Raw genomic sequence first — 25522 nt, forward strand, 5'->3', positions numbered from 1 at the left:
AATTAAAGCAAAATTTATATCAATTCATCAAAATCTATTTTAATTCATATCCATATTTATATAATATTTAAATAATTAAGTACGATATTAGAAGGAGAATATATATATATATATATATATATATATATAAAGATAGCCATGACTCCTAGCCTTCTTTTCAGGCATAAACTCACCTGGTTTATTTGGTTTTGGGCAAGCGCGCAAGAGTGGCCTTCTAGGCCGAGTAAAGCCTATCCTGCTTTGTTAAAGGGAATTTTGGTCATCATCTTGTATTTTTTTTAATTAATTTCTATCTTTCTTAATTTATTCATATAATGTTTACAAAATTATCCAATTATGCCATAACTATTAAATAAGATGATAGCTTTTATAGTAATTAACAACAGTTTTATAAATAATTATAAATAAATCTAATATGTAATTTTTTTTTAAAATATTTCTTGAGAAATATTAAGTGAAAATAAAATATCTATTTTATTATTTTTAATTTTTAATTTTTTATATAATTTACTCAAATTAATCATTCGTTTACTTCTCATATAATCATGTAAAAAATATTGAGACATTACTTTTTTTTTTTTTTTAATATGATAAAACAAAAATTGTTTTTTAAATTAGTTTTTTTATAAAAAAAATTTTATTTTTTACTTGAAAATATAAATCATTGAAAATTTTAATTAAAATAAAAATATATAAAAATATTTTTTGAACATCTAGCCTTTTTTAATATTTTTTATTAATTTTTTTAATTTAAATTTTAAATAATATCCTCTCTCTTATTTTTTTTATTTTTTTAATTTAACTATTTTTTATATAGTAATAAATCTCTTGGATGGTTTCTATAATTTCATAATACCTTTAAGAGATTGTTGTAATTTATCTTTATTTTTTGTTAAATTTTAAATAAATTAGTTGTATTTAAATTATGCATTTATAAAAATAAAAATCATATGTACTTAGCAACCATAGTAAATCTTCTAGATAAATAAAAGAAAAAATAAAAAATAAAAATCTTGGATAATTGTGAGTTTAGTGTTTGTTATGAAGCACAAAACCAAATATTGCATGCTTAGTTAGCAAACTAAATAGATTTACTAGTAATCCAAGCATGGATCTTTAAAAAAAAATTAATTAAAGTACTTAAATATTTGGGGTACATCTTGAACTACAAGTCACATCATATTAGTTACCGACAATACTAGAAAAGTATAGTAATGCAAATTAGACAATTGATTTTAAGAATTTCAAATCCATTAGTTGATATTTTTTTAAAGTCAACAGAGTAGTTGTGTCTTGAAAATATTATAAGCAAATATACATTACTCTTTTCATAATAAAATTAAAGTTTATTCTATTAAAGTTTATTGCTAACAAGAATCAACAAATGACATCACAAAATCCATTGCACATCATAATTTAACCATTTACAAGGCAAAATGTGAGATGATCAAAGAGACATGTGTTGACTCATGACATTTAAACCAAGCAAGCTTTGAGAATTTATTTTAAGATGGTATCAAGCATGAAATTGAGTTCAAAAAAAGATCAAGCATTGATGAATATAATCCAAGTAAGAGATAAAATTATTTAACATATATTAAAGCTTGACTACATAGCTTTGAACATAGCTTTTAATATAATGGTTGGATCAGACTAATACTTTTTCATAAGATAACTTCGACATCTGATTATCTTAAAACTTTAACCCAATATATTACAGCACCTTTGAAAGTCAAGAAGAGAAAAAGGCATTTGATTCTACCAAGCTTGCGTGAGTACTCAAGACATTGGATACGACAGAAAGTGTATAAATATCATCTCTTTATTCTGAAAAGTGATGATTATAAATAAAGCAAGAAAAATAGTTTTAGCTTTTGCTGCTTCTTCTTCTTGTTTTTTTTTTTTTTATTATTATTTTTACATCTGCTCCCTCCATCCCGTAAGGAGAACAATATAAAGAACTTGTCAGCCTTTCAAAGACATCAGATGATAGAACATGTTGCTACCACAGATTAAAACCCTAGGGCTGGCATTTCTTACCATGAAATGATCTTAATCTTTAACCGGGCGTTAACGCTAGGTGAGGAGAGAGAGATTGAGGTTGATGAACTATCTCTGGGGAGCTCGCATTCATTAGCATAACTCATTAAAATGATTTCAAAGCTTAATATTACTGATGGAGAAAACTATAGAAACAATCTAAGTTGATGTTACTGCAAGAATAAACTAAAACGATTTGGATGAACAACACATAAATCTGTAAATTGATGTTGAGGATCTAAGTTTCTGTTGGGTTTAGGTGGCCAGATTCTGACAAGTATAGTGGAGGTTGGTGGCTAGGGCTGTAAGTTTGGCAAAGAGAGGGAGAGCGACAATTTTGTTATTTTAACTTAGCACGTGTTTTTTAGTTATTAATTGAAATAAAATACTAATTTTGTAAAAAATTCCGACATTTTTATTGACTTTTTCTTACGCAGATGTATAAACTATAGAATGTAAAGCGTAATTTTAAATCACATAAGTAAAGTTATTCTTTTTTTCCCTTAATTTCTTTTACATTAAAGTGTTGTCAAGCACAAAGATGTACATCTGATTAATCTATTTATTATTGTACTAAAAGAGTACACACATTTCAAGCTAGGGTAACAAATAAAAGAGGTAAGAATATAGTATAATTCAATTGATATGGCTATAAGTTTATTTTTAAAAAATTACTTATTTGAGTCCCATAAATCTCAATAGTTACTAGAAACTTATATGATTATTAACTTTAAGATTTATGGAATTAATCGAGATATATGCAAATTAATTCAAACATTAATATTAATAATAAAAAAAGAGGGTAGCAACCAGACATGAACTTTATTAGCAAACTTAATTAAATTAGTTGTGTAAGGCCATAGGCAGGGGCGGAAGCAAGGGGGGCAAGCAGGGGTCCGGGCCCCCCCTGCAATTTTTTTTTTATTAGGTAATTAAATGAGGAAGTGTTATATTTTTTATTTTATTTTAAAGAGGTGGTCTGTGACTTCACTTTTGATTTCCTTTGAATGTTATTCTTGAGCTACATGGAAAAGAAAAAAATATATATAAAAACATTATTTTATGAAATAAAAAACAGAACTAATCAAAAACAGAAATAAAAACACTAATCGGGAGCAAATTTTTTCTACAAAAAAATTAAAGTAGAGCTACTAATTAATTTATCTATCATCAAACAAAATAAAATAATTTAAATTTAAAATATATATTTTTTTTTGTTTTGAGATGTTTGTTAATAATTTGATGATGATTTTTTTATATAATTCTACCATTTTTTGCTCCTTTTTTTTATTTTCTTAGATTTACTAGTTCTACCAATTGTTTTTTGAATTCTTGTTATAGTGATTTTTTTTTTCTAAATAATTAGATATATTTTATTGGTTTGTTTTTATTATGCTTAGATTTTTTGATTAGTAGAGCCACCAAAATTATCAATTTTTTCTTACAATATATATTTTGATTTTAGGTTGGAAAAAAAAAATTGATAACTCACAGCCTACTAAACAAGCTTTTTCAACGATAAAGATTGTTAAAACAAAACTTCATAATAGGATGGAGGATGATTTTCTTATAAATTATTTGATTGTTTATATAGAAAAAAGAAATTGTTGAAAGATTCACAACTGATATGATAATCGATGATTTCTATTCTATGAAAGAAAAGACGAGCATAATTAAAATAAATATGTAAGAATCATTTTTTATTATTTTTTGCTTTATTTCAAAGTTTATCAAACATAAATAATGCTTCGTTTTAGCTAATGTTTCTTATATACTTTGTATGTTTATATTTGATAAGTATAAAAACCAACAACATTAAAGTGATGGATACATTATGAAAATAAAATTAACTTTATTGCTTTGACTTAATTTGGTATTGCTCCAAACCTTTTACCTTATACAAAGGTTATTATATGTTCGTAGTAAGTTATTTGAATAAAACTAAATTATGTAGGTTTGTTTTACAACTAATGTACAATAAATTAAAACAAATATTATATCTTATTATATTAATTTTGACCCCTCCTAATAAATAATCCTAGCTTCGCCCCTGGCCACAAGGGAAATCTTCATAATGATGGGAAGGAATATTAATTATGTTAAGGATATAACATAAAAGGACAATAATGAAGATAATAATATTAATGTTGATAAGTCATGATTGCAATACAATTAGGAATGTGGCTATAAATGCAAATATTAAACTAATTAAATTATTAGCTGAGCCCTAAAAATGCTAGCTATGACTTAGATTTTTCATCTTCATTCAATTACTGACAACTGCTATTTTTTCTTACTAAAATCAGAAACTTTATTTAGAACTCTAAAGATTTTTTTTATAATATAGTTTGTTATTTAGGCTAGACAATGCAGTAAACCTCTCATTCTTTTTATTTGCTTGCCAATACTTCAAATACAAATGTGTTGGATGTTATAAGTATATTCTATTTTTTTCATTAATAATTGTGTGAAAACTATTACATGAATAGTAAATCACTCAGGGCTTGTATTTTTATTTTCATCTATATTTATTATTGTCTAAAAAAAAATACTATAAATATAACTTTAATGGTCGAATTTTTTTAAATCAATTAGTACTTAAAATGAGTAACTTCTAATAGTTAAAAACTAAATAGATGGCATGCACTATGCAGTAGGCTGAAGTTTTTCTAACATAAAAAAAATATTCAGACAATACCAATATTTTTTAAAAAGTAAAAAAAGTATGAGACCTAATTCATTTAATTGAGTTCAATAACCAAGTTAATTTAAGAATATGATTAAAAAAAAAACATCGTTAGTAAATAAAAAAAAGGCAATAATTAACTATAAAAGTAAGTTGCTAATATCATACTTGAGAGAAGTATCAATAAAAGTTTATTGAAGACTCCTTGTTGCTCTGCATTGGATACCGCCCAACCACTATAAAGAGCTCACTAGGATGATTCTAATACCATTGCGCAAGGCTATATGACAACATCGAAAGAGGTCGCATACACTATTAGAGCAATGACTTGAAAAACAAACCAAACAAAATATCATGAAGTGAACATCTAATACTTATGTTTAATCAATTAATTTAATTTAATTCAAAAATAATATTTTTTTTTAAAAAAAAAGTTAAGTTTAACAAAGAACAACAAATTAAAAGATTCGAGATAACCCGATCATTTTCAAAATTAATGAAAATATGAGTAACATCCATATTTTTTGAACAAGAATAAAGTGTGTCATTTTCAAAAATCAAGGTACACAACAAAGTTGGAATCATAGACTTTAACTATATTTGGAAGTCCAAAGATAAATTTTATGCTTAAATGAATCCATAATACCTCCGATGGAATGTATAACCTTGTGTTTTGTGAGCTACCTTTATTGAAGTGGCAAGATCACACCTTTTTCACCACCATATCCATATCCTTCAATATTTTTGGCCAAAAATACCAATCAACCATTATTACCATCATCTTGTCTTGACCAAAATGTCCTCTGAAGCCATTTCAATAAAACTCTTTAATAATTTATTCATACAAAGACCTCTTATGGAAAGCATAAGTGATTCCTCTTAAATAAACATTTATTATGTAATTGATAAGGATGAGATATAGATCAAATATTTACTAATAAATACTCATTGTTCATGTCATATCAACCCCTCCAACTTCACAACTATATGTCTGAAATATGAATAAGATACAAACTGATTTTTTTATATCTTAAGAGCATGTAACTTGAGTACTCATTACCATTAGTAAAGCAAATCACATGTTGAGTGTATATGATACCACATTAGACTCTCATCTAGTATTTTAGAAGAAAATTGAATTCATTAAGGTAGGAAATCCATTTCACATGACACTCGTCAAGCCTTATTTGGAAATTCAAATACTCCAATACTTGATGGCTCAAATAAATTACAAACTCTCAATAAACCAATAAATGTTTTCAATGCTAAACAACATACATAAAAGCATAAAACTTTAAATCATAGATGGAATAGTATCATTTGGCATTGGATAACTTCTTGTTGAAAAATTCTTCTTGCTTCTTGTTTCAGCTCAAAATCGATTCAATACAACCATGAAATGCATCACACTCCATAACAAATAACTTGTTAAAATAAGGAAGTACTAGAATAAACGTTTTTGTTATGAAAGCATTAATTCTCTCAAAAGCTTTTTGAGCTAAATTTGACAACCAAAGATTATCATTCTTCAAGCATTTAGTAATAGGGTTTGTAATAGAACTGAAAGTTCTTATGAATTTTTATGAATGATAACTCATTAAATCTCTGAACTACTCTAAAGGTAGTTGGTATAGACCCCTTTATAATGCTCTGCACTTTTTTTGAATATGATTTTATGCTAACTGCTATAATAAAGGATAAAAACACAAATTCTTTGCAAAAGAATAAGCATTTCTTCAGATTGATAAACAACCTATTTTGTTGGAGCACTTTTTGAACTTGATGTAATTGAAACAAGTGCTCCTTCGTACTCTTAACTATATATTAGGACATGATTGAAATAAACCATAATAAATGACTTTAAGAATGGTTTGAATCCCTAAGTCATAACCCTTATAAATATAATTGGTGCGTTTAAAATGCCAAAAAGCTTGGCTAACCATTTATAAAGGCTATTCGAGGTCTTAAATTTAGCATTCCATTCATTGTCATTTCTTAATCAAATATAATAATACTAGCTGTTTAAATCAACCTTTGAAAACACCTTAAAAAACAACTAATTGATCAAGCATATCATTTAAATAAGAAGTAGAGAATATGTATTCGATGGTGATTTTGTTGATTGCATGATTGTTTACATATATCCTCCATAACCTATCTTTCTTTGAGGTAAGTAGAGTTGGATAAGCATAAAAGATCAAACTTTCACATATCAAACCTTTGACTAGCTATTCTTTTGCCTATTTTTGCATCTTTGCACACTCCAAATATGACATTCTATGAACTAGTAGATTTGGTAAATAAGCACCAGGTACCAAATCACCAATTTCAGGAGACAAAAACCCCCGATGTAAACTCTTTTAAATAGGCCTTACTAAAGCTTCTCCTTCTCCTTTGAGTTATCAATTATGTAGGGACAAAAACATAACAAAGATTAGAAACAAGGCGAAAAAAAAATCAAAAGCAAGGTAGAGAAACAAAATATTTTACAAGATGACCTGGTAGTATTCTTTGGCAATCTTATTGACTTTACATTCAATTGAAGTTAAGGCCAACACAACATAGTTCTTCTCCTCATCCGAGTTCAAATGATGCTTACTGTTTACTTCATGTGGGACCCTCTAATAGTAGAAACAACCCTAGATTGGTTGCAGATCTTCTCTAGGATTGACTATCCCGATAAATCTTATAACTAGTCATCTGCCCCTCAACTTCTTGACATACATTGACATCTTAACCAACATGTTCTTCATGATGCCATTGTTTCTGTTGGCAAAGGTGACAAACCCCTGCATGTTACCCCTTTTTTCTCTATCATTGCTATCCACCACAAATATAAGGATTGGGTGTTCTGGAAGTAATGTCTCCAGAACGGTTCAATCTACACAATGAAGGAATAGGAAAAAAAAAAAAAAAAAGGAAGATGATTTGTTCAATATAACACATGATAAAGTAAATAAATAATACCTCTGATTAATACATTCTTCCAACTGAAAAACATTGGATCATATGTACATGTGCAGTTGCACACATATAGTTGTTGTGCATATAAAGATCTTGTTGTTACCTTATCATATCCTTCAACATCCCAGACAGTGAAGCTAACATTTTTGTATTCAGAAGTTTCCACAGTTGGTCCATCAAAAACCAACCAATAAAACAGAAACTCCATTTCCTGTTGCATATCTAGAAAATTGATTTGGGTTTTGTTCTTCACTGGCTTAGCCGTATACATGGGCAACTATATATTATCATATTTGACATTGATTTGAAGCTGTGGCCTTATTGGGATGGAATGGTTGCAATCTGTTTCCAAGTTGAGTAGGAAAGCGAGCATAAATCTGTCTAGACCAATACTATCACAGTTCTGCGGCACTAACTATGTAAGATTGCTTTTATTTTGCAGTATTGTTGCTGCTGTACATGTATTGCCGGCTACATCATGGTAATATAAATCTATTCTGCCATAGTAAATTTGATGTTTTGCTCATGCTGCGTGGGCTGTAGGTAGATTTCGCTGTCATTGCTCTTGCTTTTTCTGTAACATGATTAGTCTTTCCACAGAAACAGAAGAAAGAAAAGAAGGTAAATTTCACTGTGAAGCATCAGCAAGCAGAAAATAATGGAAAGAAATGGAGATAACGAACCAAAGTGAAAATAATGACAGCTTGATTAATGATTTCATATAGTTTATGCCAAGAAACACCCGCTTGCAGAACAAAATTTATTAGGGGATTGACCAATACACAACTAGTGTTGAAGTCGAAGTTGTAGAATAATAATAAACAGAACCTTGAAGAGGGTCGGTTCTCATGCAATCATTTCTGCTCTTTGCTGTCATTTTCCAGAACTAACATCCTTGGCAAACTCCAGGGTGGATGCTACAGAAGCTGCAGCACCGGCCAAGATGCCACCACTTGTGGTTGAATTTTCATGGTGATTGGACTGGTGAATCACCACCACCCTCCTCATCTCTTGGCCTTGCCCTGGGGATGACTTATAATCTACTGTTTCTACCCTTTTTTCCAGCACACCTTGTGTATTAGTAGCCTCCGTCTCCTGGCGGGCATCATAGTTATTGAAAGAAAGGGAAGATCAAGAATTACATGGAAATTACAAAAGCCATGCCATTCATTTATATTCAAAACAAATCAAGCTAATGAGAGAGTACCTTTCTTGTGTGCGTATTCATTTGAAGATCACGGCGATCGATTCTCTTGAAACCTTAATGTGGGAATGCTAGGAGGAATTATCATTCCTAATAAATGTTTAAATAGGAAAGGTCTCTCTTTGATTCTTTTCTTTTTTCAAGTAAAGATGGCCATTTGTTACTTGGTCTTCATGGGACGATAAGCTAGGCCAAGGAAAGGGCCCTTGTAGCATGCAAACACCTCCACGTGTCACTTTACCTTGTCACGAATCCTAAAAAAAAATATTACTACTTTCTTTCGAGCATGCAGTGACACATGAGAACAAAAGACGAACAAATATTGGAAAAGAACATGGAAGATCAATGCCACATGATAGCACAACACAAGCAAAACTCATACTCAACAATTATAAGCTGTTGAATCAGCTGTCCGACTATTATTGCTTCCTGAGCTATATATGTAAAATCTACTACATATATAACATCAAGCAGGACTGTTGGTAAAAGGGCTGCGAATATTGTAGATATAGGTGCTGCTGTAGATGCTACTATTACCACTACATATGTTTGAAGAAAACATTATGGTAAAAAATTCAGAAGGTCATAAGAGGTGACCCGCTGCAATGGACATCTGTTGCATCAGAAAGCCTTTGCCTCGGTGACAATGTTGAGATGCCTACAGCGTCAACATCAAGATTCACAATGTTCTTTCTCTTCTGAGGATCTGAATTCTCCTTTTCGTCTGTTGATTTCTCAGCAATGGGACCCAAGTGCTCTGCTTCCTTCTGGTGAAGCGACACCATGGCTTGAGCTTCTGCTAATACTGATGCATCATCGTCAGTAGAATAAAGGATTCTCTTCATTGCTGCAACAACCTGTGGAAAAAACAAGGAATCACAGATTACAACTTTGAGAAAATAATTAAATTATCCAGTTAAACAACGCAAGTCCGATAGTCATAGAAGTAGTACTGGTAGGTTTTCAATCCCAGGGCTCTGGCACAAAATCTCGATATCTCTCAGCTTTGCAAAATAGAAGTCCCTCTCCTTCTCAAGGCTATCCACTGACAACTTCAACTCGGTGACCTGCATATCAATTTGTATCATTAGATTCTACATGCTATGAAAGCCCCGTTCCTTAAAATAATATAATACCTGTGCATCATATGCAGGCACTGGACAAGGAGGTTTAGAAGCCTTCACAGATTGATTTGAAGGGTGTGCCGAGGACACATCGTTCCTTCGAGCATTGTGAGAAGACTGAACTTTGGGAGCAGTTGTAGAGCCCTTGCTTGAAGCTTGAGACTGTAGACATTTCTTGCTTGTTTCTTTTCCTCCCTTGCAAGCCTCTCTCCTTTCCATTGGATTGTAACTAACCACAAAAGCAGCAAGTAAATCATCAATGCATCATGATTATACTAGGACTCTATTCACAAAGATCATTGTTCGTATACCATCAGAAATCAATTCGAAGTAATAGGAAATTTGCAATTATCAAACCGAAAAGGGATACTAAAAACTCTCAAATATACAAATACACACACACACATATATTTCGAATGTCAAAGGCAATTTCATTAACAGGACAGTCTCTTATAGAATATAGATAGATCATCATATGTTCGTCTATATCTGATACGTGTACAGCTTATAAGCAATAGAGGTCATCGTATAAATCACGACCACTGTATTAGGTAGCTTCGTATCAGTAGTAAGCACCAATCCCTTCCGTGTACATCATCCAACTACCAATACAAACCCGTGACTCTCAACACTGTGAGAACAAACACTTCAAACCTTGTACAGGTGTCCTATTATTTATGATCTAGAAAAAGAAATCACACAGCATTTATGCAACTTTATAACTACGAAAAGAAAAGAAGTAAAATCTTGCAAGTATTGCCTAAAACTGGTTGCAAATTTTTGCCCTATAACTGAAGACTTGCACATTACAAAGGTTAGAAGAAGAGATGGACAAAATTTTAGCATGTAAAAACAGTACATATAATTTTAGACAACCAGGTTGAAACTGGAGAAAATATGTCAAACTTTTTCACTCTGTTGTCAAAAAATAGATTAAAAAAAATTGCAATTCATCAATTCCTGTTTTTACGTATCGTTTCCAAAAAAGGGCCCTTATTTTATTTAAATTAAATCACTTTTAAGCCATTCTAATTCCCATTACTCAAAAAGCAAAGAGACTCCACAATTTCAAGAGATTTTACTCCAAATTGTCAGGAAAAAAAATGTAATACCCGAGTAATATTTTCGAATTTACTGATTCGATAAACCCTGACACCACATCCAAAAAATAATTCGGCAAATACAATAAGAACAAATCATATAACACAGAAATTGCGCATGAATTCCAAAAAACTCATCATCACATCCAGCAATTCAAGTTCCAAGTATTTTGCAAACAATTGACCACAATCACACAACAACAATTCCCCCAATTTATTTACTTCAATCAAAGCAAACCCTAACAAAACAATAAACTGTGAAGTTACTTGACAAGTCCTCCATTGACAGAATCACAATAACGCTTCATCCACTGCATAAACTCCAGGTTATCGAGCGGCCTGCCTTTCACCAGCTTGCTCACCTCTATATGCTAAAAACAAATTCCAAAAAAAAAAAATCAAAATCAAACTAACGAAACATTCAAGAGATCTGAAAAGTAAAATTGCATACGCAAACCTTAGTGATCTTAAGCTTGTTAAAAACATCTTGCAGAACCTTATAATTTTGAATCATTTCGTACTCATTTTTGGCGTCGAAATTGACCTTGTGCATTGGCACCATTCCTGGATGAACAGAATCCATTAACTGACAATGCACCGCACCAGAACATGCCTACATGATTACAGAAAGTCAAAACAAAAACAAAAAAGCACCGATCAGAACAAATTAGGGCAAAATTAGAGAGAAAGAAGAGAATCAGCAACGAAATTACTTCTTCGACTTTGGAGAGATTGAGCTGAAGAGTGGAGTTAATCCAAGAGAGAATCTCAGATCTGCCAACGAAATAAGCCGAATCCATCATGCCGATATTAGTTGCCATCTCTGCTTCTCTCTCTCTCTCTCGATCGATCGATTTTTGAGCCTCTGTGCGTGTTTTGTGTGTGGATAGAGTGAGAACAAGAGAGAGAGTTTAAAAAGAGAGGAGAGCGGGCTCTTTTTGGAATTCAAAATGGCTAAAGTCTCTGACATGGAACTATCTAACCGTTGCGGTCTGAACCGGGGTTTGTGGGTGGGTCTTTTTTGGATCCGGGTGAGTTTTATGGGCTTAGGTTTTGAAGGGAGACCAAATCATTGTGGGCTTTGAACAATGCACTTTAGGCCTTTTGGTAACCATAATTTAGTCATATATTCCTCTCTCTCTCTCTCAGAATTTTTATTGATATATATTGTTTTGATTTAAACCAATTATAAGTTTTAATTTTATGAGGTATATTGAATATTTTTTATTAAGAAAGTAAAAATAATAAAATTAAATTGTATCCATGCTATATCAGTCCTTATTAAAGCTTCTTGAATTATTTAGAAGTTTATGATAATACAATAGTTCAATTATATATGTTTCTTATATTCTTATTATTTTTTAAAATAAATCCTTTACCAATAAAATAATAAAATCATATAATATAAAATTTTAATATTTTTTAATGTTGAATATTTATAGAGAATTTAGAATATATTATATGCACGTATTCATGATTTATGTTATTCTTTCTATCATAATATTTTTTTTTCATTTATTTTAACCGGTAACAATTGTTGAGTAAGCATATGTTTTAATTAAATAAGTATGATATAAAAAAGTGTTTTGAATCGATAAGGAAATAATTTTATTTTTAATATTTTAATATACAACCTTGAATTTGGATTATTAAAAAACATCCATGAGTATTCGATTTGTTATTGTTTCCATTTAAATACAATAAGAATATGAATAAAAATAATTATATCAATTAGCATAATATTTTTAATGAGGTCACCAAATGAAGAATATTAATTTTTATTTGATTTTTTTTAATTTTATCATTTAATATTGACTTAATTAAGGATTAAGCTTCATAATTTGTTTTAGTTTACGTTTTATGAGATTATCATAATCTTATTATTTGAATCATGAGAATGACTGGTTGAATTGAGTGGTTTTACGTGTCATAATTTTAATTGATTTTTTTAATTTTATTATTCAATATTTGATTAATTAAAAATTAAACTTTATGATTTGTTTTAATTTGATTTTTATAAGGTTATCTTGGTCTCATGACCAATGTTTGATTGGTTAACCCATGTTAACTTTGTTTATTTTTTTAATTGATTTTTTTTTTAATTTTATCATTCAACATTGAATTGATTGAGAATTGAGTTTAATAAAAATAAAAAAATGTTTTCTATTGAATTATCATTGTCTTATAAACTAGATAGCAAAGTTGGTTGGTTAATCCAATTTGATTCGAGTCAATATAATATATTGTTTTTTTTTAATATAAATATATTATCTTAATTCTTTTAGTATTGAAATTCGAGCTTTAAAATCAACGAAGATAGTATAAATCTTCAAACTTTTTATAAATTTAACATAATTTTAACCATTAAGCATGGAGGCCGTCCACATGCTAGTGCAAGCGAGTTTTTTAATATAATCATATTCAATAAATATAATTTAAAACAATACCTCCAAGTGTCCTTAAAATTTATAATAAAAACAAAGTCAATTGAACAAAAAAGCTCCCATGTGAGAGTTTCATTGGTTTTGTCTTTAAATTATCAAAGTAATTATATTATTTTATAAAAAATAAAAATACAAAAATGCCCTTGAGTAGTAGGCATTGAATTATTTTACTCAAGGGTTGAATTTGACCATACATTAACTGAAATTACCAATATAGCCTATATATTTATCAAAAAACATTTATATCATAGTGAAAAAGATAACAATGTCTCCATTACCAAGTTAAAATCTCCAATACCAAGTTAAAAGATTTAAGGGCTAAAAGCCAAAATACTTATTAAAACCAAAATTACAAATATAACCTATATATATATTTATCAAAAAATATTTATATTATAGTGAAAATATAACATTGTCTCCAATACCAAGTAAAAGTCTCCAAATACCAAGTTAAAAGATTTAATGACTAAAAGCCAAAATAATTATTAACTATTATAACGAATAATAAATTATGTGTTGGGTTACCCTAACTTCACCAGCATACCTAGTTTTTTTTTTTTTTTTTTTTTTTTAAAAAAAAATGAAGACAAGATTACCTAGAAAAATGAGATGAATAAGAGGAAAACAAATCATGCATCGATCCAATCCCAAGACCCAGAGATTAAGAAAAGTTGTAGACTGAGTCAAAAAATGTGAAAACTAGCTTCACAAATATATAGATCTACGAATTAATAATATATCATCTCACCCAAACACAACTCAAAACCTTGAGACAAACAAACGTCCCAAAAGTCAACGATAGATACATCTCTTTACAATGGGCTCCATTTTTTATTATTAATCATCATTGACCTTATGGATATGACGCAGAAGAAGATGGGAATTTTTCAATCACTTGTAAGGCTTCCTTCATCGTTGGCCTCTTCTGCGGCAGAGGAGAAGCACAGCTATACCCTAGCTTGAAGCAAGCCAACAAGGCATCCTCTTTACCCTCCACGTCTGCTCGAATCGCCGCATCAGCCATCCTCAAAGCCCGGTTCTTGTCTTCAACTACAAGCCCATTACTTCCCTGGCCCAACTCATCAACGACCACAGCCTTCCCTGTCAGCAGCTCAAGCAAGATCACCCCGAAGGAGTACACGTCCCACTTCGGACTGGGCTTGAGGCTCCGGAGCGACTCCGGAGCATGATACGGCGATAAACCTCCGATCGAGCTTGGACTCGGGCTTGGGCTAGGACCTGGTCCAAAATCTTGAAAGCTATCGCGCGATGCAGTCGACCTCTTGCTCCCAAAATTTCGAGTCGATTCTCCAGCTTTAGAGCTTGTATCGCCAGTCACAAGCCTTTCGAGCCCAAAGTCTCCGACCCGAGGCTCCATGTCAGAACCCAAGAGTATATTACTAGGCTTCAGATTTCCATGCACATGCTTCTTATCGTGGAGAAACGACAGCCCACGGGCCACTCCTTTAGCAATCCTTAGCCGGGATTCCCATGGTAGATGACATGGTGACGAGCCTGCTTTCCCTGTAAAATAAAAAAGCGGCCAAGAATTAGAACATTGGAGCATCTTACACATGGCGAGGTGGCAAAGGAGAAAGTGTGTGGAAAAGGTAAAAAGCGGTCATTTTCAACGGGGGAAAGTTATTCACTGGGATTACAGGTAACGTATATCGTCGCACATCACCACGTATCGACGAATACTGTGGGGCTAACGATAGCAAATATGAGCACCCTCTGCCAGTTTCTTAGTTGACTTCCACAGATTGCATTAAAAACAAAGGTTACGGTACACCTGCTCCACCGTCAAACCTTTCGGTCCCTTGTTGCTCGCCTTTGCAGACTTCATGTCAATCAGAATGGGGCACTCATGGAGTGCAATGAATGAGCAAATTGGAGATGATGATTTTCCAATAAATATTATGGAAAGAAGTAAAAAAGACTACTTTACACCGTCGTCTACGCGCACTAAGTTCTAACCTGTTGATTGAAATAAAGAATGGATTAGATCTAATTTTGATTTGGGATTGGAGGACTTACTGTAACGAGCATTGGCAAGGCAACCATTGGGGACAAAATCGTAGATAATGAGCTTCTCATCAACGCCCCAGTAGAATCCACGAATTCGAACAAGATTTGGATGAACCAACTTGGCTATGGCACGGACTTGGGTCTCGAAATCTTTGAACCTCTCTACATGGTTTTCACCGATTCTTCGAACTGCGAATGAGGTCCCATCTTCAAGAACTGCCTTGTACATTATACTAGAACCAGTAGCACCTAATATGTAAGCTGATGCTTTAAGTAGAGTTTCAATCTCAAGCTCTTTTTCACCATCTACAGTAACCAAAGTCCCTTCTCTGTTTTGCTCATGATGGCCTGTCTTCCTTTGACTTTCATCAAGAATGTCTGCTTCGTTGCCACTGCTTGTAGACTCAGAATCCTCTTCATTTTCCCCTCTTTTGCGTAAACATGCCCATCTTGTGAACCCTCTTGACTCTGAAGATGAAGGTGACCAACTATCCTTTGCAGTGGTGGCTTCCTTCTTGATATTTGCTTCAACGTTCCGTCTTTTCTTTAAATAGTGGTATACGTAGAAGAAAACCATACCAAGAATAGCAACTCCGGCAACGTCACCAATTACGATGCCTATAATGGTTCCTGGCCTAAGCCCACCTTCATCTTGTCCAGACCCTGTTGCTGTATCACCTGGAGGAGTAGTTGCAGGACTGGAGCCTATAATTTTTGGAATTGCAGCAATTGCAGAAGGTGATGTAGGTGCAGATATATTTGGAAGTGTAGCTACTGAAGAAGGAATCGCACACGGAGTTCTTGTTGGCTGGCCGCAAAGATCAGGATTTCCGGCAAAAGCACTGGTTTGTTGATTTAAGAAAAGACTAGATTCCGGGATTTCTCCTGTCAGATTGTTGAATGACAGATCAATGGTAGTGTTAGATGGGATTTCATTAGCAAACTCTTGTGGAATTGGACCTGAAAGCTCGTTGTAAGAGACGTTCAAGTAGCTAAGATTGTTACCACCAAAATCATGAGGTAGAGATCCATTTAGAAGATTTGAAGAGAGATCTAAAACCTGAACGGTTTGAAATCCACTAGGAAGATTACCAGTGAAATTATTGTTCTTTAAAGAAACAAAAGTTAGATTATGGAGAGCAGTGAGGTTGGCAGGTAAAGTCCCCGCTAAGTCATTGTCAGAGAGGTTAAGAAGTTCAAGATTCTGTAACCGTCCTATGGTCTCTGGTAAGTAACCAGAGATCATATTACTGGACAGATCAAGAAACCGGAGTCGGGTTGCATTGAGAAGTGAAAAAGGCAAGGACCCGTTAAGAGAATTGTTGGATAGATCAAGGTTTTGGAGGTATTGAATCATGCCAAGATTGGCTGGAATTGAACCACGAAGCTGAGAATTTGAGAGAGATAAGCCGGTGACACGAGAGTAAGTATTGTCTGTTCCAGGAGATCCACAGGTAACTCCATTCCATGAACATGGAGTCTGGTCACGGTTGTTCCAGCTTTGAAGCACAGAGAGAGGGTCGCTAAGGATAGAGTACTTGAAAGAGAGCAAGAGAACACCATCTGTGCTGAGCCCAAAAGATTGAACTCCAAGAAGTAAGAGTCCAAGTGCAAGAATTCTCCACCGTAAATGGAGCTGAACACTTTCGAAGCTCATGATTTCTCACAATGATCCCACATCTCTCCTATAGAGAGAGAGAGAGAGAGAGAGAGAGAGAGCGCGAGGGAGGGAGGGAGGGAGGTGTAAGTCAGATTTATGAAGCCATGTGATCGAAGTAGTTAAAGAAATAAATAAAGAAATGTAGCAGTGGATACAGAGATGCCCAGCCCACCAAACTAAAATTTTCTTTGATACAAAAATGCGTCGTGTGCAGTTCTGCGGATGTATTAATTAAGGTTTAGCAGAGATGAATGAATAATTGCTACCACCATCTGTCTGGTCTTTCTCTCTTCTCAGTTCACATTTAAGAACCAAGAAATGGGCGACAAGAATAGCATCTTTGCTACAAGACATCCAGATGGAGTTATAAGGTTGCAGTACTGTTCAGTGTTACATTGACATTACAAATCCTTGTTTTTTGTCGAGCCCATTACTATATTATACTGTTTTTTGGTACCATGTTAGTGTGGAGTTGCCAGTGACCCACGTTATTTTACCTGAGCTAGATTGCAAACGAGCACAACTTCATGTTATGGCTTCACAAGACAGCTTCCACTTCACTTATTTTGTTCTTACCTGCTTGTTTCTTCTGGTTTTTAGGGCCATTACAGCACGAACACGTATGAACATGTGATGTCAAACACAAGCTTGGCTAATTGCCGGAAATAAACAGCAATTGCAAGCTTCAATTGCATGCATCGTTGTTCGGGTGGTCCAAAATTCATAGTATTAGCTCCTCATAACACTGTCATTATTGAATCTCTGGAAGCTTTTTAGTCTTCATTCATGGCTCCATCGTTTTGAGATTTGACTAGCATCTAATATGAATTCCTCCTCTTCCTGGGATCTATTCTGCAATGCTGCTTGAAGATAGCAGAGAGTTAAAGGTGAACCCACAAAGTGGGATTTTCTAACATGGAACCTTGATTATTTTCATGGCCCATCACAAGACAAGTCTCACTTAAATTCATCGTACATATTTGTAATGTAGATCAAAATTTTCAGATTTTTATTATTTTCACGGGCCAGCAATAACCAAATCATTCCAAAATAGTACATGTTGTAAGTTGGACTGATGATGACGGGACTAATTGCCATCGAAGATTCTTGTTTAATTACTTTCCCATCATTTCAATTTTCAAGTGTAAATTTCCCCTTCACGACATTCTTTCACTTTCCTGTTTCTTTTTTTAACTTATTTTTTAAATAAAAAAAATATCAAATTAATATTTGTTTTAGATATTTTTAATGTGTCAATATAAAAATTAAAAAAATATATTTTTAATTAAGAAATATTTTTATATAATTAATATACACGGGTAATTTTTTTTTGGAGCTGTTCAAATAATAATAAAAAAAACAATTGATGTTCCGTGGACAGATGAATCTAAAATTGGGCTTTAGCCTTCCTCATCTGCAATTATTCTGGACGACATAATTATTGCAAATCGATTCATTTAAGCAAACCTACAGACCAGAGACTTGAACACCAACAAAAAACTGCAGTGTCTGTTCTTCTGTGCAAAATCTAGAATCCAAGACACTACTTGGATCAAAATCAAAACGCAACTAAAGCTTCGATTCATCTGATTCCAAGTCAGAATCCAAGTAGTCTTCTTTTTTGACGGTGAACAAGTAGGAGGTCCATCTTAGCTCCTCTTCTGGAGCCTGTGCATGAAATTCCAATAATACATTCTGTAGATTGCTGTAGATTTCCCTTTGGCTTTATTCACAACAGTTAATCCTTGAGTCACTTTTGACATTTGGCTTCTTGTGTCTTGTATTCGTCATAGCTTCCTGTTGCTTCTCTTTGTACTTCTTGTGCAGGAAATAAGAAGAAGAAATGGAGAGAGTCCATTGCGTATAGTGATTTTTCAGAGCTGCACCTTTCTGTACTCTAGCGGGTCTACAATTGGACACACATGGGAGTTCGTCATCCCATCTATCATCATCCTTCTTTTATTTTCCCTCATCATTTTAGGTTTGAAAATAGTTATATTTCTTTTGTTTTTCCAAGTCTTTTAAAATACTTTATGGAAGCTTTGCTGATCTCGTTGAAGAAGGCGATTAACGAAGTAGTTGAACCTCCTATAATAACATCTCACCTTCTTTCTGGTATCTCCATTACAATAATGAAGCCTCCTTTTCATCTTGGTTAAATAAAATCCCCTCTTCCACCATTGAAAGCAAACAAGAATCTTTAAAGCATTAGCCTTTTGTTTATTATTATTTTTTTCTATGTCAAAAGCTGGTAACAGCAACCAGAAGAAAGGTAAGAGGAAGAGCTAACTTGTTTTAGCGTTTCAAAAATACACTCCCAAATACCCTCGAAGATATCCCTTGGATCATGTCTGTTTGCTGCAGATGACCCAGAGATGGAAACTCTCTGGAAGGATAAACTTGGATCACCAAAGCTACCCACCAGGGTTTTGACACAGCAAATTATATATCCATGTGTGATGCGATATATAAAACCTACATATAATGAGCATTTTACTTGAGAAAAAACCCAGATTTTTAAACACCAATGAGCCATGAACATTAATATCGCCATGATAATTGACAAAACATGTTATAGCAAAGCAATTTGGATGTGACTGCCCTTTCACTTCACATTAAAGATACGAAAACACAACCCCCCTGCCGCGATGGGAAAAAAACAAAGCTTCACATGTCTGCTAGGGTAAAATTAGGCCAGGTTTGTGGGAGGGGAAAAAAGAGTCTGTGTACCATATTCGCGCAGTCAATATCTCCATTTTTGGGCTTGCTTGAGGTGAAAACAGCTTCATCGATTCTCTGACCTAGAACAATGGATCATGCCTCCCCTTCTCTTCTTGGGCAAGCAACACTAGCCAGTCAACTAGCACAAGAATTTGCCTTGTTTACCTTCTAACACAAGTGTATATATGTGCAAGTCTAATTGTCCCAACATGTCTTGCCCGTTTCCAGCTAAAATGTAGATTCATGGTATCTTGTGGTAAAATTAATAAGTTATTCCATAATTTTATTGATTGCAGATGCTGTAGCATTATTACAATTTCAAAATTAAATCGTTACCTCGAAGAACAAAGGTAAACGGTACATACTGCATGATTGAGCTTTTCTAAATTATTCCATGATTTTTTTATTTTTTTCAATTACTGACAGACAAGATTAGACAGTGATGAGCTAATATGGTATGCAGTACGACTGCATAATTGACCTTTTATAAACTCTTAAGATATAAAACCAAAGGCCATAGAAGGTTGCTGGTATTTTCCTGTGCTTGGTGGGGCAGCTGAGTATGTTTTGTCTTAGGAACCATTCCATGCCCTCCCTCCCTCTTCGCTCGATGGCCACCTCAACATGACCAACTCCTTTTTTTTTTCTTTTTTCTTTTTTATCACTTGTATTTACATTGACAAAAAGCTAGTTGAATCTCGTCAAAAAAGCTTTAGCTTTTCTGGGTTGGAACTGCACGTGCTTTGCCGCTAGTTGATTGTGTTTTTTTATTATTAGTTTTTCCTCTTAATTTATTGCTGTAAAAGTAAATCAAGAAAGAAAAAAGGGATGGAGTGTAGTTGCGTGAGGAGATCATGCTTGGAGTAATGGAGTCGACCCCGTGACCAAGAGGGCGCTGACTTGGTCTAACTTCATCTCAAGAAATACAGCTCGGTCATTTGGTTTCGTTCCATCTTATTTTATAGGATCAAGAGTCTCAAGACTCCCCTCCCCGTATAGTTTTTATTTTTTATTTTAATCCTCCGGGCAGCTGCTCAATGCCATGCTGCTTCTACTTCAGTCATTTGTTTTAAGATGTGTACATGGATTGGGATTTGAAAACATGGAGGGCACGCATCATCAGACAATACTAGCTATTTATGTGCCTAGCAATTTTAATGTGTTCCTGTATTTTTTTTTATATTATTAATATGGATGTCTGGACCAACTTGTACACATCTTGACTAATCTTACAAGTTTTAAAATTAATGAATATGTAAGTCTTTAATAATCTTCAAGTTTGTGAAATTCAAATTAGTAAATTTTAAAGAACAAATCCAGAGCATGATTAATTAACCTATACTTTTTATAGGTACTCTTGTATATTTCCTGTTAATATTCTTAGGGTTGTAACACTTGTGGTAACAAAATCTCAATCCATAGGCACTTGAGGTCTTGGCCCAGCGATTGAAGGGATTTGTTCCCTTCTTCTGCATCCTGAGTTCAAATCTCATCGTACACGCCTGTTACCCCCGCGGTGCTTTACATGTTTACTGGGTTTGCAGGATGTTCAGTGAGCCGTGGGATTAGTCGTGGTGTGCGCAAGCTGGCCCGGACACCCACGTAAATCAAAAAAAAAAAAAAGAATCCCAATCCATGGGGGACAATACCAAGGATTTTCTTGTTGCGGTCACATTTATGTGCCTAGCAATTTTAATGTGTTCTGCCATGCTAGCTAAGGTTTTCTTCTCTTTTTTTTTAATATCTGGTCGTGCTCTAATAAAATTCCAAATTTTCAAATCGGGCTCTATCCCTTTCTTTTAAAGGGCATCAATAAAACAAAATGAAAATTCCAGAATGGATCAGGACTGGTTTTTACCATGCAGTAGTCGAGCTGCAACACCATTTTCACCTCCTGTGGAGTACTGGTTACTATCTGCCCCCACATTGACACGTCACGGCAATACAGACACATCAACCATGACGAGTACAAAATATTAAAGACGCGTGCCTCTGTCTTCATAATGAGGTAAAGACTCTGACCGACGAAACCTGGAAGTAAGACCGGAGATCTCACCTGCAAGTATGGACCGGCGAGCTTAACATTTAACAACGAGAGGACCGCCCGACCTTCTTACCTATTGAAAGCAGCGCTGGTGAACAGACGTGACCGTAACTCGGAGCCTCTCAGTGCCCTGGCGGTAGCACGGCTGTACTTTTTTTCGAAGTGAAAGAAATACCAAACAGTGTTTTTAGATAATTGAGATATAAAAATGTTAAAATCATAAAAATCACTCCCGAAAACACTGATTTGTTGGGTTTTCAACTAAAATAAATAAATAATTTTCAGCTAATATAATAGCAGCAAAATCCTCCATCTCATTTACCTTACCTTACTCTGTTTTAGTTTTATTACTTGATACTAGCATTAGTTCTTTAATTGGATCTTTCCCTCCGCTCAACTAGAGTGGAACTCTACGCTTCATGCCAAATCATACCAAAATCTTTGTTGAATATGGACAAAATATACAAGCATTTTTAATGTGTGTTCTAGCATCAAGAAGATTTTTAATTGCGAGCTCAAAATTCTAGGAATATTTTTAATGAAATAAATTGTGGATGATATATATCAATAAATGCTAAAAAACGTTATTAAAATTAGCTAAAGACTAAGTTATAAAACTAATAAATAAAATAAATATAAATTAAAAATATTCAATCTTGAATTGAAGCGAGCACTTTAATTTTTTAAATTATATGGCAATATTTGTTTATAAGTATAGTGATAATTTAAATTACATTGAAACAAGAATAATTTTTTCTTCTCTTATTTATATTTAATTTATTTTAAAAAATAGAATATTTTTGTTTTATGTCAATCATTTAATAAAAATCAAGAGCAGTCAGAACACATAACAATAAAAATTTGAATGATTTGAAATAAAAATAAAAATAATATCTCTCTAATTGTAACCTCTTTGTTTAATCAACTCGCTTAATTTTTTAAAAATATTTTATCAAAATATTTGTGTTGTAGATAATATCTTATCATTATCCTAAAAGTAAATATGAATTATATATATTAAAAAAAATTAACAATTTGATAATTTAAATGTGAGTGTTTTAAAAAATATATAAAAATAAAACAACGGATATGCATTGCTCAAGAAACTCTTTTGTAGTGTCATTAAAATCGGTCAAGTAGGTTAACCTGGAGATCTCTTGACATAGCTTCTTGCTTAACTCAAGACTCAATTAAAATTGTGTGGAGGTTGGCCTCATATAATTTGGTTGACTTGACGAGTTCAAATGTATTCTAAATGAGTGGTCAAAACATTGTTTGAATTAAGAAAAATAAGATGAAATCTTTTTTAAAAAATTATTAAGACGAAGACATCTTAACATGAGTTAACTTGCCATACCAACGAACTAGTAGGGTTTAATAACTTTTTTTAGACACTCTGATGCGAATCTCGCAATCAAGTAGTCAAGCAACCCACAATCAATATTGAGATCTGATCCCGGAAAGTCAAAATAAGTCTAATAGGAGAGCGACTGATTAGTACTTAAAAGTGCATTTTATCAAGGTTTTATATCATCATTTTGCACTTGAAGTATCAATAACTCCTTAACTAAAGCATGTTTTATAATAACATACCTAATAATATAAGATACCTTTAATTTATGGTAAATTTTCATCTTAAATGTAGGCCTATCACATAAATAAAAGGATTGATTAATGAGTTTAACTATTGAAATTGAAAGGACAAAGAGAGGGCCAAACTTAGAAAAGAGATATTGGTGCAATCTAAACTAGAATACTGTTCGATAATTGGGTCATATCTCGAGTTCAAGATGTCCAAATGATCTCAAATTTTAGGACAGATTTGGTAAGACATAGGCTTACAACTTTCATGTGGAGGCCAAGATCTAAGAAGGTCATTTTCAAGTTCAAATTATAGCAAAAAATAAAGAAGTCTGAATCTGTCCTGCTGCCCAGACACTGTTCAATGTTCAGCCCATATCTCGAGTTCTAGAAATCCAAATGACTTCAATTTTTTTTTCCTGAAAAGCTAAGACAATTTCCTACAACTTTCATAAGGTGGATTCAATTCTGATGCTAGCAATGACGTTTTATTCAAACAAGAAGATAAATATTTTCACCAAGTTAAGAGTTGGCCACCCACTCAACAATTAGTCATCAAATCAATAGTTTTAAATTTTGGCCTACAAAAAGAGGCATTTGCCATGCATTTAGAGGCTTGGTTGTTTTGATCAAGAACTTGCTCTTGCTCTCTCTCTCTTTATATTTTTTGTAATTCTTAAGTTTTGCTTTCATTAATATCTTGTTTATACTTTTCATTTCCTTTCCTTTACTTAGTTAACTTGTATCTTATTTGTGTTCTTGTTTTGTTTATTTATGTTTCTCTTCTTCATTATGTTTAGCTAAGTTCATTATGTCAAGGTGAAAAGGTTACACTAATGGTGTAAGAATAAGTATATTGTAAACTCAACATGGATCTTAATGTTTAATATTAACATGTCTTATCTTTTTATCTTACTAATTCTTAATACCTTGCTTGTTAAATGGTTAATCCAGATTTGTGTTGTATAACACTTGGTACAACAAATGCTTGGCACCCTCATAGCCCAACCGTATGGTATTAACTACACATGTGCTATGAAAGGAGCTTGATTTGTTGTTAATATAAGTTAGCATCATGAATTCCTGACTATATTTAAAAGTTTGGTGTTACTTAAATAAGATAATTAATATGATCATGTTAACAATTTATAATGAGCTATTAATGATAAATCATCCGATTGGAACCTCCTTTGTGTGTGGTTTTCAATTGAGTAATAAGAGTTTATACTATATTTGTTTGAAATACCATTAGTAGATCCTCTAACCTTGACACTTATTTTTATCATTGTTTAATTATCACATTGATCTTCCATCTTAAAATTTTCATCAACTTCTCCCTCTTTTTTACCACCACCACCACCACTACTAGTATTATTATTATTATTATTATTATTGTTATTATTACTATTGTTGTTGTTGTATTGTTATTTATAATTTATACAATTAACCTCCCTGTGGTTCGACCCCAGTCTTGCCGGGTTATTTATTACTTCGACACTTTTACACTTAGGAGAAAACATCAATCTTTTGGTCGTGTCAGCGACACAATAAAAACTTGTTCCAAGACACCAACATTATTGGAATGAGTAGAATGACATCACGAAGCCAGTTAATTCAGTTTATTCAAGAACTAAAGAATGCAAGAATCACCCTTACACGTTAAAACTGAAACATTTAGAAGTAATATTCATCAATAGCCCTAGAATTTAGGTTATATGTGTTTAAATAGTTTTTAAAAATTAACCCAAATGGATCTATCCTTGTGGGTTGAACTGATCCACATACAAACTTACCCAAAAACCCTAAACTGAAAAAAATCCATAACCTGATTCAAACAAGCCTTGGATTCTAAATCAAAACAAAGTTTTAATTAAACCCACACAAGAAAGAAAATAATAAAAATAACTAATCTGTCATTAAATAGCA

At 32.7% G+C, this 25522-nt stretch overlaps 3 protein-coding genes across 3 annotated transcripts; all 3 read right to left on the reverse strand.

Moving 5' to 3' along the window:
• Positions 1-8378: 8378 nt before the first annotated feature.
• On the reverse strand, positions 8379-9098 carry LOC118047796 (uncharacterized). Its single transcript, XM_035057170.2, has 2 exons — positions 8898-9098; positions 8379-8785 (listed from the first exon to the last, which is right to left on the reverse strand). Exons 1-2 carry the CDS (start codon positions 8916-8918, stop codon positions 8564-8566), a joined length of 243 nt encoding a protein of 80 aa, XP_034913061.1. The 5' UTR covers positions 8919-9098; the 3' UTR covers positions 8379-8563.
• Positions 9099-9273: 175 nt separating this feature from the next.
• On the reverse strand, positions 9274-12050 carry LOC118047794 (microtubule-associated protein RP/EB family member 1C). Its single transcript, XM_035057168.2, has 6 exons — positions 11832-12050; positions 11576-11731; positions 11386-11489; positions 10031-10247; positions 9848-9961; positions 9274-9751 (listed from the first exon to the last, which is right to left on the reverse strand). Exons 1-6 carry the CDS (start codon positions 11937-11939, stop codon positions 9470-9472), a joined length of 981 nt encoding a protein of 326 aa, XP_034913059.1. The 5' UTR covers positions 11940-12050; the 3' UTR covers positions 9274-9469.
• Positions 12051-14241: 2191 nt separating this feature from the next.
• Positions 14242-17582, reverse strand: LOC118047797 (probable LRR receptor-like serine/threonine-protein kinase At4g37250). Its single transcript, XM_035057171.2, has 2 exons — positions 15600-17582; positions 14242-15086 (listed from the first exon to the last, which is right to left on the reverse strand). Exons 1-2 carry the CDS (start codon positions 17245-17247, stop codon positions 14416-14418), a joined length of 2319 nt encoding a protein of 772 aa, XP_034913062.1. The 5' UTR covers positions 17248-17582; the 3' UTR covers positions 14242-14415.
• Between the last annotated feature and the right edge of the window lie 7940 nt (positions 17583-25522).

This window comes from Populus alba, chromosome 7, assembly GCF_005239225.2.
Source record: "Populus alba chromosome 7, ASM523922v2, whole genome shotgun sequence".
Lineage (NCBI taxonomy): Eukaryota > Viridiplantae > Streptophyta > Magnoliopsida > Malpighiales > Salicaceae > Populus > Populus alba.